Genomic DNA, 14059 nt, shown 5'->3' with positions numbered 1-14059 from the left:
CGGTAGTGCCGGGAGGGGCGTCGCAGGGGCGCGGGGGACCGAGGGAGTGGGCAGATGGCCGCTGGGGAGGCGGAGGGCGAGTGGGAGCCGCAGTTTTCCCGGAGCGGAGGGCGGCTCTGCGGAAGATCAGAGGGGGAGGGACTCCCGGGGTGGCGGGTGGGGGTGGGGTGGCCGCGAGCCTGTGTGGCTAGGGCCGGGGGAGTCCGGGGCGGGGCCTCAACGGGGGTGGGGCTGGCCTTCTCGGGCGCGAGCCGCGGGCGCGAGCTTGTGTGCAAGTGTGCGCGGACGCGCGCGGGCCCGGGAGGAGGCTCCCGAGCGAGTGGGTCCCGGCGGCCGCAGCCTGCTCCCCGCGGCCCCGATGTGAGGGAGTCGGGGAGGCCAGCGGTGCGGCAGGGGAGGGCGAGGCATGTGCACGGGCCGGGGGGTACAGCAGCCGCCCGAGGACGAGGGGGACGGCGGCGGCGGCGAGGAGGAGAGCGGGGGGCTCGCGGCGGCGGGCCCGGGCCGAGGGGATGCAGCGGACTACGTGTGTCCGGCTGTAGCGAGAGCGAGACGGCGACGAGGCGCGGGGGACCCGCGTGAGGGGAGACCAGGAGGCGGCGGCGGCGGCGACGAGTAGCGGCGGGACCGGCGGCGAGGGCAGCCCTGCCATGCACGTTCCTCTCCCGCGGCCATGTTAACCAGGAAACCTTCGGTCGCCGCTCCCGCCGCCTACCCGACCGGTAAGGGCCCCGGGACTCTGTCGGCGACGCGGGGCGCGGGCTACGCGCTTTGGTGCCCCGGGAGCCCAGGACCCGGCGCGTTGAGCGAGGGGCGTCCGGAGCGCGGCCCCGCCGCTGTGCCCTCTCGGTGGCCCGCCCTCCCCTCCCCCGGCCCGGCGACGTGGGCCACGGAGCTCTGGCCCAGCGCTGCTCCCCTCTGGGTCGCGAACTTAACTTTGCAGCTGGCGGGTGCGCGCCGGGGAGCCGCGTCTCGACAACCGTTCCCCCCACCCCCCATTTCCCGCACGGCGCCGGCTTTTCCTGGGCCCGGGTGTCTCCTTCCATCTTCTCCCGGGGAGAGGGGTTCGCTGCCCACCGGGGCGGGGGCGGGGGTCTGGATGGCTCTCTTCCCCCACCCTGACCCTCTTTTGTCTCCTCTCGCGCGTGGTGCCCAGGCCGAGGAGGGGACACCGCGGTTCGCCAGCTTCAGGCTTCTCCGGGGATCGGCGCGGGGGCTCCCCGAAGCGGAGTGGGGACCGGCCCGCCCTCCCCCATCGCCCTGCCACCTCTCCGGGCCAGCAACGCTACCACCGCAGCCCACACGGTGAGACCCGGCTCCGGGAGGGTGCCAGACAGACCCCAGGCTTGTGGGGTTCTGACTGTGGAAAGAGAGGGCCGAGTGCTCCACGCCCCTGGCAGGGGCCTGTCCTCTACGCCGCCCTCTGCAACTTGGGCGAGCCCCGAGCTGCTGCCACAAAGGAGATTCGTGGCTTGAACCCCTTGCTTCCCTCTGGAGCCCGCCCACCCCAAAGCTTCTTTCCCTGGGAACTTCCTCCTTGAGGCTCCCCCCTCCCCCTTTTCATCTCTTCTTCCCAGAGCTCCCATCCCCCGACCCGGTAAACATCTCCTCCCAACCCCAGGGGTAGTGGTTATTTATAGAAACATATGTGTTAGGGGACAGCTAGGCTACCCTGCCCGGAAAATCGATCCCCGAAAGAGCCTCAGAGAGGCCTGGCTCCAGCCAGCAGAGAGCACCCGCCAATTGTCCCCCGCTTGTGTAAGCATGTTTTATGAGAGCTACAGGTTTGAGCACAGCAGAAATTGTAATTAACATTAACAAAAATAAGAGACACAGCAGTAGTCAAAACAAAACATCCCACCCCTATAGGATTCCCTAGGTGGATATTACTCAGAAGGAAAGGGCCAGCTTTGCTTTGTAGGTAGCAAGAGGAGGGCCCCTGACAAGGGGCTGTGGTCCTTTGAGGCCCTGGGCAGGGGGAAGGGGAGCAGAGCCTGGGACTGTTGACTGCAGAGACTAGCAAGCTGGATTCGACTTTAGCATGTACCTTCCCTCAGCTCCCAGCGATGGCCTTTGGATGGTGACCATGAGCCTAGAGGAGGTGTGCGCTTGGAGCAGGTGATGGTTTCAAAGGTCTTTCCCAAAGGCTCCCTGGGATGTGAGCACCCTGGGATGGTTTTCCGGTGTGAGGTTGCTTGCAGGATGTATGACTTTGTTGCCAAGTAAAAGTGGCTTGAAAGCACCCACCTCACTGTCTGTGATCTGCATGAAGCATCTCTGGGGGGTCGGGGGGGGCGTGCGGGGTGTGTGTGTGATGTGATTGAAACTTGTTTGTCACGGAAAACTTGATGAGAGAGGACAGACTTCAGTTGTACTGGGAGAGGACCAATTTCACAGACACGTTTTGTTGTTAGTTGTCATTCTGCTTTTTTCGGTGTGTCTATCCTATGGGCTGGGAATTCATTACACAAGGTCTGGGTTGGACTATACGGTGGGAGAGAGAGCCTGCAGGGAGGAAGGATGTAATGAAATCGTCCCAGGGCATCCTAGTAAGGAGCCACCGCTGGTTTTAGAGGTTTGGATTTTTGTTGTTTTGTCTGGCTTAGAATCATCTGACAGTTTGGAAAATACATTCCCCCCCCCCCCATATGTTGATGTGATCATGTGATACGATGTAAACTGGAAAAGAAATAACTTGGTTTGCATCCGATTCCCAATTTTTTTCTAAGGACGGCCTTTGCCTGATTAGAGCTCCTTTGCAGTTGAAGTGTGTAATGAAGCCGGGAGAAAGAAAAGTGGCCACTAGCAGAATAGCCTGTGGGGCAGCAGAGAGAAAAAGGCGTGAAGGCATTTCTCAGCACGGATGCCCGTGTTTTGCTATGGCCTGTGTGTAACGTGGCTGCTCTTAACTGAAGAGCAAATTTCACGTACTCTGCTTGGTTTTGGAAGCAAGGTTTTGTGTTTCAAGTACTGTCAGTTTTGACTTGGTTGGTGTCACATTGCAGACTTCCCAGACCGGGAGCATTGAGGACCACGGTGATTATCCGGTCCTCCCGAGTTTTCACCTGGGGATGTGGACTCCACAGGTTACCTGAGCTGCCAGGAGACCATAGACAGCTCAGATATGTATTACTGGGTCACACATCCTCCTGAGGCTGCATTTAATGTACTACTCGGGACTATGAGTTCTGGGAACCAGTATTAGCTTTATTGTAAATGCTGGAGCCCATGTCTCTCAATTTTCAGCAGTTCTTATGTGTTTATTTCCAGAGCAATTACACCTGGGAAGAGCTGTTGTGGAATGAATTGGGGGAGAAAGGGCACTAAGAAATGGAAAATGATTTATCATATGAGCTTGCCCATCTTTTCCCTTAATCATATGTCAGGATTATGAACTTTGGAATTTTCCATGGTGTTTGCTTTCTATATTTTGTGTGATTTATTTTATACTGCTGCAATTTAGTTTAGGCCAATTTGTCCTAAAAATAAAACCAATGAGTATCTTAATTCTCATTGGCTTTTTTTTTTCTTTTAGTAACAATATGTAGGAGAGGAAATATTTTGAAATCTTTTCATTTCTACAAATTCCAAAACATTTGGTATATATGTTTATAACTTTTAATGTCTAAATTACTTACCAGTGATTTTTTTTTTAAGCTCTGCAATTTTATTCCTGTAACACCACACAACATTTCTAAGATGACTGGGAGGTTTTAAAACACCCAGAAGTCTTAGCAGCACAGGGAAGCATCTGTTGCTTGCCATTTTGGTATTACGGGAGAAGAAAGTGCCAGACTTCTTAGACCCGTTGTTCTTCCAGAATTTTCAATACTAACATACTGCATGATGAGGGGAGGGGTTTATGGTCCTCTCCACCTTAACCCATCCTGTTGTGGGTGTTTAAACTGTTCCGTTAGTTAGTTTCAGCTTGTATTCTTCAGTGTTGCCACATTGTGGTGCATTAGCAAGTAGGACCGACCCATGGTCTCTGACTCTAAGAGGCTGAACGGTGAGTGAAGAGTTTTCAGTATCCTTAAGTTTATGATACCGTTGGATGCCCCCTTCCTCCATGCATCCATTTCGTGCATTTGAGTTTGGGTTGTGATGTCAGAGACCTGCATGTCCGGAGACCCAAAGTCTTCTTTTTAATTGGGGCCTTCAAGTAAATATCTCTAACTCCTGGAATGTGTATGGGCTCTTGGGTGTTGTTGTTAAGCTATCTGCTATAGGTACTTTTTAACCAGCTGTCCTTTGCCTCCGAGGCCCGGCAAGATCTTGTGACTTGGGCCTCTTGGGATATTTCCCAACTCCCTGGGTGTTGACTTCATGTTTTCTTTTGAAGATACAAACACTACTGCTGAAGGATGACTCCAAGAGACATTTTTTGATGCGTATGCATCTACTTAGGAGGCGTTCATTAAGTACTTACTGTGTACCTGAGTTTATGTTATTGAGGACTTAAGAAAATTAAGAGGTGACTGACCCTCCCTCTAATTTCCTGCTCAAAATAGAGCGAAATGAAGATTCATGGTGAAACAGTGCACTGTAGGCATAGAGATAGCTATGACTTGGTAGGTCAGAGCAGGTGAGAGTTCAGGCATACAGGAGGGAGTGTTCAAGTTTGTCACCTGACCTGTAGAAAGATTAGCAGCAAGCAGTGTCTGAAAAGGACAGTGGTAGTAGCTGTCACCTGCTGAGGGCTACACCACACACTTTACACACACGACCTTTCTAATCTCCCTAATATCTCTAATGAGGTGGCTTTGGGACCTTTTTATCCTCCAGGACACTGCAGTTCAGAGAGATTAGGGAAACTGTCCAAGGTCACACAGTAACTGGTGGAGCTGCGTCTGTCTTATGCGTGAAAAATCTCTGGGCTCTTATAAAACTGACAAGAGATGGATGTAATGTGTGTGGTGTTCCTGGGTCTTGGGAGTTCAGCCTTGTTCCTCTTAGGAGAACAGTGGTTAGATCTGACCGGAGGGCTCAGGCCAGATGTGCTCAGTGCCTGGAGCTGCTGTGGTAGTGGGATGTAGCCCTGGGCCACAGCAGTTTCCGGTGGACAGTGTGTACACACCAACTCTAGAAATGCTGTGGAGAATTTGAGGGCTTTAGGCTATGGTGCAGGGTGTATGTGTATGCGTGTCTGCCTCTGCCGGCGTATCTGCCTCAGTTGTCTCAGTGAGAACAGCAGTAGAAGGTGAAAAGTAACTGATAGGAAGAGCATAGCTGAGCGTGCCCAGGAATCTTCATGATAGTATGCAAAGGGACAGATGCTAAGGGGATTTCCCAGGTATATACTGTCAGGGATTGCCAGGTATTCAGCCAGGGTACTTATTTGGGGGAGAGCAATTTCCAGGGTTTATTTCTTTGTTTGCTTTTGTTTTGGTTTTATAAGTTGAGGATTATAATTACAAGGAAATATTTGGTTTTTCATCACATTAGCAGTTAGGCAAAGGAGCCTGAGTCTAGGAGGCATGGATGGGCAGGTCTGCCAGACCAGGCTAGACTATGGCCAATTATGGGTGCTCCTGATGTCCTAGCTGTGCTCAGGAAATTGACCAGGAAATTGTAAGAGTGGAAAGCCAAGAGAATCGAAGCTTGGACCCACCTATCAGCAGGTGGTGGTAGGGGGGGTCATAGCTGAACCTACCAAAGAATACCAAGGAAAACAGTTGGAGAGAGAGGTGATGGACCAGTTTGGTGGGCAACCTCTTTACTTCTGGTGCTAAAATACTTGAAGTGATATTTTGGGACATAAAAAAAAAACGTAAGTGCAATAACCTAAATCAGAGTAAATTCTTGATGCTCAAAAAGGTTGGTTTTTGTTTTGTTTTGTTTTTTGTTTGTTTGTTTGTTTTGTTTGTTTTCTGCACTAGCACTTTACATCCCAAGGTTGATTTTTCCATTAGTGTGCTTCATGAGTCGTGTAGGCTGGGTAATGCGGCTTCCTCTGAAGCAAGCTCCTTCTTGGCCTGAGGAGAATTAGTTCAGATCTTCGCTCTTTTCATTCCTAGTGTTTGAAAGACTACAGGGGAAGAGAGAGCAGGAGATGAATGAAGCTTTGAAAGAAAAGCCGTGGAGAGATGTGGGAGCAGGGCGGTGACCTAGTGCTTGAGTGCAGCAGGTGGAAGGATTGCTTGCCTCACCCCAAGGCTAGCATTTGCTAAGAAGTTCCTGACTAACTCTGGGGTCTTAGAAACATGGGAAAGGGACTGAAAGGATGGAAGGATGGAGAAGAAAACAGCAACAAATAAGTTTATATTACTTTTTTTTTTAATATGCTCAAGGCTTTTTCCAATGTAGTTTATGGACAGCCTTGCTTTTGAAATAGAGAGCAATTACCTTAGTGGAGCATAAGGTCACCTGACATGGACTTATCATCTGTGAGTTCAATAAAGAAATCTGCTAAAAGTCTCTCTGAGAAATAACATTCTTGAGCCTATAAAGTCACAGCCCCAAGGACTGGCTCTTTCTGTTCTAGAAGTAAGCTGGGAGTTTCTCTCCATAGACGGTCACTGAGCTAGCTGTTTATTGGTTAAAAAAATAAAATAAAATAAATAAAAATGAAGTGCAAGGCCTGCTAGCGAGGAAGGTTTAGGGTTTCATTTTATAACCCAGGTGTTCCCAAATCATTTCTTGAATCACTATGCGCTCACTTCTATTCTTTCAGGAGTATGAATAACCCCGAATGGGATGAAAAAGAACACATCTTCTTTACTGTAAATCTGCCACCTTGGAAGTAGCCCCTTATTAATACTGGCTGAATGAGTGACGTGATGACAAGCAGAGTCTCTGATATTTCAAGTAAAAAGTCCCCCAATAGGCTGCTTGAAGAAAACCCCAAGCTGATTTAGGATAGGGAAACGGGGGATCCTCCTTCGCCATGCCAGTTTTGTTTCCATAAGACTATTCTGACACGGCACCTGTGCCAGAAATAGAAATTGCCACTTTGTATTTGTATTGGGTCCTACTCTCTTCGGTGTGAGTCAATACCTGTAAAGAAGCAATTTCAAGGAGGAGGGGGTTATTTGGGCTGATAATATAAGAAGGGCCGTGCTGTCCTGGCAGTGAGGGCATGATGGCAGGAACCTGAGGCAGCTGGTCAGGGCAGAAGGAAGTGAGTAATAGAGCTGGGCTCACCCAGTTTATTCAGTCTGGGACCCCAGCCCATGAATAGTGCTGGCTACATTTAGGTTAGGTCCTCCCACACCTCAGTTTACCCAGTCCAGAAACTTTTTCAGGGGCATGCCCAGAGGTTTGTCTCTTAGGTGACTCTAGGTCCTGCCGAGGTGGCAGTCCTAAGGTCACATCGTTCTCTGTTGGAAAGCTGTGTATCCCAGCAAGCAGTCCGTGGAAATACGTGTGTGGGCATGGAGCTGCGCACCAGAGGCTCCAACCTGAATGCCGGTTGCTCAGCTTGTTGGACAGAGTGACCTTAACTGACCATAAAGTCAGCGACACCTAGAAACTGTCAAAAAAAAAAAAACAGGTTTGGTGTTTGCAAGGTAACTAGGGCATGTGCATCTTCTGCACGAGACTCTGCCGATAGAAGCGCATTCTATGTGTTCCGAGGTTAGTTAGAGCTAGCAGGGAAGAAGGAAACAGGAAGTGTTTGGGAGGAGGTCTAGGTATGCTAGAGCGCACTGGACACATGCCACGCCCATCTTCCTATCAATAAAAAAATGCCTAAATGAAGTGTGGAAGACACTGTGATCTGGGCGTGGGCAGCTGTGCAGACGGCACTTGTTCGTGCTTTACCTCGTTCGTCTCCTGATCAGATGTGGCTTAAGACACCCGCCATGTGCCGGGCGTGTTATTAAACGCTAGGTACAGACTGGTAGATGAACGCTTGATCCCTGCCCCCAGGAGAGCGTACTCCAAGGACCCAGGCAATGTAGGTGTGGCATTCCTGGGGGCTGGCCTGTGTTTTCCTAACTTTGCCCAGTCTGCTCGTCGTCTTCCCCTTTGCCATCTTGCCCGTCGGCGGCGTTCCTCTTCATGCCCTCCGCTGCTACGTTCGTGGGACCTCTTGGGCACACATCGCTTTCCGTTCAGTAAAACTGACTGTAGCTGTGGGGTCATGCCAAATCACGTATTGTAAAGCTGGGAGTCGGATAGTGGCTGATTTCCAAAAGCACATTTGGAGAGACGGGCCCTTTCCTTTTCCGTTTACGCTTTTTGTCTGAATTGCAGATTGGGGGCGGCAAGCACGCCATGAATGACCACCTCCACCTCAGCAGCCACAGCCACGGACAGATCCAGGTTCAGCAGCTGTTCGAGGATAACAGTAACAAAAGGACAGTGCTCACGACGCAACCAAATGGGCTCACGACGGTGGGCAAGACGGGCTTACCCGTGGTGCCCGAGCGGCAGCTGGAGAGCATTCACAGACGGCAAGGGAGTTCCACCTCTCTCAAGTCCATGGAAGGCATGGGGAAGGTGAAAGCCACCCCCATGACACCTGAACAAGCGATAAAGCAATACATGCAAAAACTCACGGCCTTCGAACACCATGAGATCTTTAGCTACCCTGAGATATATTTCTTGGGTCCAAATGCAAAGAAGCGCCAAGGCATGACAGGGGGACCCAACAATGGTGGTTATGACGACGACCAGGGATCGTACGTGCAGGTGCCCCATGATCACGTGGCTTACAGGTACGAGGTCCTCAAGGTCATTGGGAAGGGGAGCTTCGGGCAGGTGGTCAAGGCCTATGACCACAAAGTCCACCAGCACGTGGCCCTGAAGATGGTGCGGAACGAGAAGCGCTTCCACCGGCAGGCGGCGGAGGAGATCCGGATCTTGGAACACCTCCGGAAGCAGGACAAGGACAACACCATGAACGTCATCCACATGCTGGAGAATTTCACCTTCCGCAACCACATCTGCATGACGTTCGAGTTGCTGAGCATGAACCTCTACGAGCTGATCAAGAAGAATAAGTTTCAGGGCTTCAGCCTGCCTCTGGTGCGCAAGTTTGCCCACTCGATTCTGCAGTGCTTGGATGCTTTGCACAAAAACAGAATAATCCACTGTGACCTTAAGCCTGAGAACATTTTGTTAAAGCAGCAGGGTCGAAGCAGTATTAAAGTGATTGACTTTGGCTCCAGTTGTTACGAGCACCAGCGCGTCTACACGTACATCCAGTCACGCTTTTATCGGGCCCCGGAAGTGATCCTTGGAGCCAGGTACGGCATGCCCATTGACATGTGGAGCCTGGGTTGCATCCTCGCGGAACTCTTGACGGGTTATCCCCTCCTGCCTGGGGAGGATGAAGGGGACCAGCTGGCTTGTATGATCGAGCTTTTGGGCATGCCCTCTCAGAAACTGCTGGATGCTTCCAAACGAGCCAAAAACTTCGTGAGCTCCAAGGGTTATCCCCGATACTGCACTGTCACGACTCTTTCCGATGGCTCTGTGGTCCTCAACGGAGGCCGGTCCCGGAGAGGGAAACTGAGGGGTCCGCCAGAGAGCAGAGAGTGGGGGAACGCACTCAAGGGGTGTGATGATCCTCTTTTCCTTGACTTCTTAAAACAGTGTTTGGAGTGGGATCCCGCGGTCCGCATGACCCCGGGCCAGGCTTTGCGGCACCCGTGGCTCAGGAGGCGTTTGCCAAAGCCTCCGACTGGGGAGAAGACGGCAGTGAAGAGGGTCACGGACAGTACTGGTGCTATCACCTCCATTTCCAAGTTACCTCCACCTTCCAGCTCAGCGTCCAAGCTGAGGACTAATTTGGCCCAGATGACAGATGCCAATGGGAATATTCAGCAGAGGACAGTGTTGCCGAAACTCGTTAGCTGAGCTTCAGTCCCCCATGCCGGCAATCTGAAAAAAAAAAAATGCGTCATAGCTGAGCCTTATTGGGTTGGAAAAGTGTAGCTCAGACCTGTCTTTATTTGCTCAATAATTTGACTCATTTGTATCTTTTCAGCACTTGATGTAAGACAGTTTGTTTTGTTTTTATAAAAATACATGGGGACAATGCTTTAAGTTTTTTATACTTTCTGAAACTATTTTTTTTTCCCCTTCCTTGTGTTCTAAAACTACGATGAGCCTTACTGTATTTAGTGTGGCAGAATAATCACATCAGTGGCAGGCCATTGATTTCTTCATGACTGCCACACATTTACAGATTGGTCAGACACATTCACTCTGTTTTCATGGTTTGTCCTGCTCCCCAGGGAGCTGCCCCCCCCCACCTCCCCAGCCCCCTCCATGCTCCAGGGTCATGCAGGAGCAGCACACCTCGTTTCCATTTTTCATAAATTAGTCTGTCTGGGGTCAGAGTGGAGGTGGAAGAAAGTCAGGATGAAAGCCTGGAAGAAAAACTGCACTTCAGAGATTTTTTTTTTCTCCTTTTTCCTTATGGTGTGTTCAAACGATTACAAAATAGGTTTGCCCGGGTTTAAACTGCCCACTTCATCACGTTCTGACGTTCTTAAGCCACTGAGCAGCATTGAGTGGCTAAATGGAAACTGAGCTGTGTGAATGCTTCCTGAAGCTCGGGATGGTGGCAGGCTGTCACAGTCAGGAAGCTTTCCGGTTATGGGACTGCTTTTTCACCTAATTGTAGGACCCCCCCCAACCCCAACCCCAACCGCAATCCCACCCCCTGGTTCCCTTTCTCTTTGCCCCTCTTTACCACACACATCTGCTGGCTGCGTTTAGTTTGTCTTTTTCCTTCAGCTGTCTCTCCCAGACTGTTCGTACAGAGAGACATGTCAGCTGCCACTATGTCCACAGTTTCACACCCCAGTTTCCAAGAGAACAGCGGCCTAGCTACCTAAGGTGGGGGGTTTCCATAGTTCCAAAGATGATTTAGCCGGCCGGAGTAAGTTCACACTGCAGGTGCCACGGAGGTTCCCTTAGCCTGGGAAAGCATCAACTCTTTCGTTAGAAAGAAAAGGGGTTGAAAAGAGAGGAGAAATTCAACCTCAAGTTAAATGGTTTGACTTATTCTTTGATTCATTAGAAGAGCCGCAGACACTGCACTCCTCTGTTTAGTGTTACTTTCTTTTGGATTGCACTGGGTGTTTTTGTGGGGATGACACTTTACCTGAAAGAGTAACTGAGAGTTAGGTAAAAGAATATTTTCTTCTCTGAATAATAATTATTTTCACAGTGAAAATTTCAGTATTTTATCACTAATGTATGAACGGTGATATATATCAATTTCAAGGCACGTGGAAAGAATTTTTTAGTATGTGCAATTTAATAGAGAAAGATTTCTGCCTGTTTGGACAATAGGTTTTGGATAGTAAAAATTAGGATAAATAATCTTTTATATGCACAGATATTATTGTATTGCCTGTAAATCAATTTACAAGTACTTAAAGCATGGTCCCCAGTGAGGCCAAGAAAGTTTCCAGTTAAGTTTTTTTTTAATTCTATGCTTTCTCTTACTTTAAAAAAACAAAAAGACAAAGGAAAAAAAAAAGGAAAAAAAAAAAGAAAGAAAAAGAAAAAAAAGAACCAAATAAAAAGTGTCATTTTGAATAAAACATTTTTCTTATCTTGAGGCTTTGCCAGTTGATGGTGGAAAAAAATATGCTCAGGAATTATTTCAAATATTTGCCAAAAATCAGTAATAAGATTAGCTTATTAATAAGTTAGTGATATCGCTGTTTGCTTTACTATTTAAGGATGTCATTGATAAATTAATTTGTACTTCTGTACTTAGCAGTTATAGCTTATTTCCCCCTAGTCAAATTCTTTAGCATACTATACACATTTCTGTGTAATCTGTGAAGTGCAATAACATGTCAGTAAGTTACATTCTAAGATGCTCATGTGACAGTACCCCCAATCAGTGGCTTGTAGGACTTTAAAAATCTGTGTATTTATTCCTAAACATTGGCTTAAAAGGCATAAGAAACACACAGACTTGGTCTGGAGACTTTGTAAAGCAACGAGTCTCTTAATGATGGTTAAGTGTCTTTAGATCAGTAAAATAAACTTTAAAAAATACAAAGGCTATTTTCCCCCTTTCAAGGCTCCTTTTCTGTTCCTGTTGTTACTTAGTTGTCACTGTGTGAGCCTGAGCCTGCCATTATGCACTCCCCTATCACCTGACCAGACTTGCAACAGTTTAGAAGTGGACTAACATTTGCTTGTCTTTCCCCCATCACACGGAACTGGTTCTCCATGCACCTAACTGGGAACTCCAAAGCAAGCTGTAAAAGGTAGTGGTACGGGGCTTCCCCCACCCCCCAACCCCAACTACAGTGAAATTTCCAATAGTGATAAAAAACCACCATCTTTCAGCATTTACTGATACATCTGCTTGGAGGAGAATCCAATTTAATTTTTGTGTCTAAAATGAAACTGTTGCCTCTTCGTGATCTTAAAACCTAAATAAAGGGCTCTGATAGGCTACCAGGAGTCGGCTTGGAAACGGTCCTTGGTCTCACAGGTCGCCATTGTCTAGGGATGTCTGAGCTGTTGTAGGACTTAGGAATAGCACAGTGTCGTCTTGTCTTCGGTTGCAGTCTCATTTGGCTCCTCTCGGCTTGCACCACCTGAGTGTCCTTAGCACAGCAGGGGGGCACCGAGTGATGCAAGACAGTATGGATTAACATCATAGAGGAAAAAACGGGCCCTTAGTGTTAACAATGTGCCTTTTGTTCTGAATGCCATGTTGTAGGGCATGCCTTTTTTTTTTTAACCTCTTTAACTCTTTAAACGAGGAGGTAGTAAAGATGGAAACCACCTCTGCGAAGATAACATTTGTCTTAAATATTTAGATTTATAGGCCTTAATAGAAACTGTAAGGCGTGAATCGTCATCTGGCGCTGAGTAAGATAACCATTGGTTAGTTACACCAGGAATTCCTGTGTTTAAGGGGTTAAAGATGGTCTTTGTTGTATCTTAACATCAGACTGATTTTTTTAAATGATATTTTTTTGTTATGCTAACACTAGATAAAAATCAACTGTATTTGTAAAAATTTACCTCAAACCATTTAATTTTATAGTGTGATTAATCCCAGGGCATTTGGTATGAACCAAAGTGCATTCCTTTTTTTTAATGTGCCTGGCTCTAGTAAGGATGGCCAGGGATTTTTACAATTTGGGTGCAAGGCACTTAAGCCACTTTTAAACTTACTGGGTGGTGTGGAGTCATGTCAAGTGATTCCATCAGAATGTTAGCAAACACTTTAGGCATCAGTAGCATTGGGCCATATTGGAATCTTAAAAGTGTGAATTATTTTAAAAGAGAACATTCATTTTTGTAATTTTTTTCATCAAGAATATTTCTGGTAAGCAGAAGTTTTTAAAAAAACAAAACAAAACAAAACAATTAACAGATTGGGGTGGTAAAGGTTTTCATATTGCCCAACACAATGCTGTGGTAGCATTTAAAAACAAAAGTATTTGTGGACTCTGTTTTTAGGGGCTTATACATCTCTGCTGTGGACATATATAAGATTCCTTGTAATGACACTCAGCTCAAATGCTGTGTCTATGTTATGTCTAGGCAGTGGCTTGGGTTTGAATCGAGCAACATCTTAGACACGTGACTATAATAATGCTGCAACTGTGTGTACTGAAAATATGTGAAAATGGTTGAATGTGGACTGTGTATATATGTATGTACAGACTTCTGTGAGATGCTGCTGTCGCCACTTAACATGGAAAGTGTTCTAGTGGGGTTCGAATCCTAGTGGCCAGTTCTATGATACTGTATGCATTGTACAGCCGATGCTGGGAGTGAGACTGTTTAGTGAATATTTGTTAAATTTTATTGTTGTGGCCAGAGATAATTTCAGAATAAAATTTTAATGTCCTACCTTACTTCTCTTCCCTTTTCTAACTATAATTTCACTTCTCGTCTCTTTCTGGTATCATTAATAGTTCTGCTTCGTTAAACCTGAGGAGACTTTAGAATGTCAGATGGCTTGGGGCTAACTTGTTCACCCACTGGGATTTGTTTCTTCTTAAATACGCAAATCCTAAATTCAAAAAACGAGGCTTTAGGAAGAAACACCTACTAAGCCTGAGCTCTCAAGATACTCCGTTTACCTTAGGAAATTTGGGTTTCTTTTATTTACATGGTA

The 14059-nt window shown here is 47.9% G+C and overlaps 1 protein-coding gene across 1 annotated transcript; it reads left to right on the top strand.

Annotated features, from left to right (window-relative positions):
• Positions 1–304: 304 nt before the first annotated feature.
• Positions 305–13796, top strand: DYRK2 (dual specificity tyrosine phosphorylation regulated kinase 2). Its single transcript, XM_084759866.1, has 3 exons — positions 305–722; positions 1157–1305; positions 8197–13796. Exons 1-3 carry the CDS (start codon positions 674–676, stop codon positions 9802–9804), a joined length of 1806 nt encoding a protein of 601 aa, XP_084615992.1. The 5' UTR covers positions 305–673; the 3' UTR covers positions 9805–13796.
• The last annotated feature ends 263 nt before the right edge of the window (positions 13797–14059 follow it).

Source organism: Acomys minous (assembly GCF_964271855.1).
Source record: "Acomys minous genome assembly, chromosome: 15".
Lineage (NCBI taxonomy): Eukaryota > Metazoa > Chordata > Mammalia > Rodentia > Muridae > Acomys > Acomys minous.
This window is presented reverse-complemented; position numbering and strand designations above follow the sequence as displayed.

Coding starts and splice junctions, on each gene's coding strand:
- DYRK2 (XM_084759866.1), top strand. CDS start 674: ATGTTAACCAGGAAACCTTCGGTCGCCGCTCCCGCCGCCTACCCGACC. Junction 723..1,156: donor TCCCGCCGCCTACCCGACCG/GTAAGGGCCCCG, acceptor CGTGGTGCCCAG/GCCGAGGAGGGGACACCGCG. Junction 1,306..8,196: donor CTACCACCGCAGCCCACACG/GTGAGACCCGGC, acceptor TCTGAATTGCAG/ATTGGGGGCGGCAAGCACGC.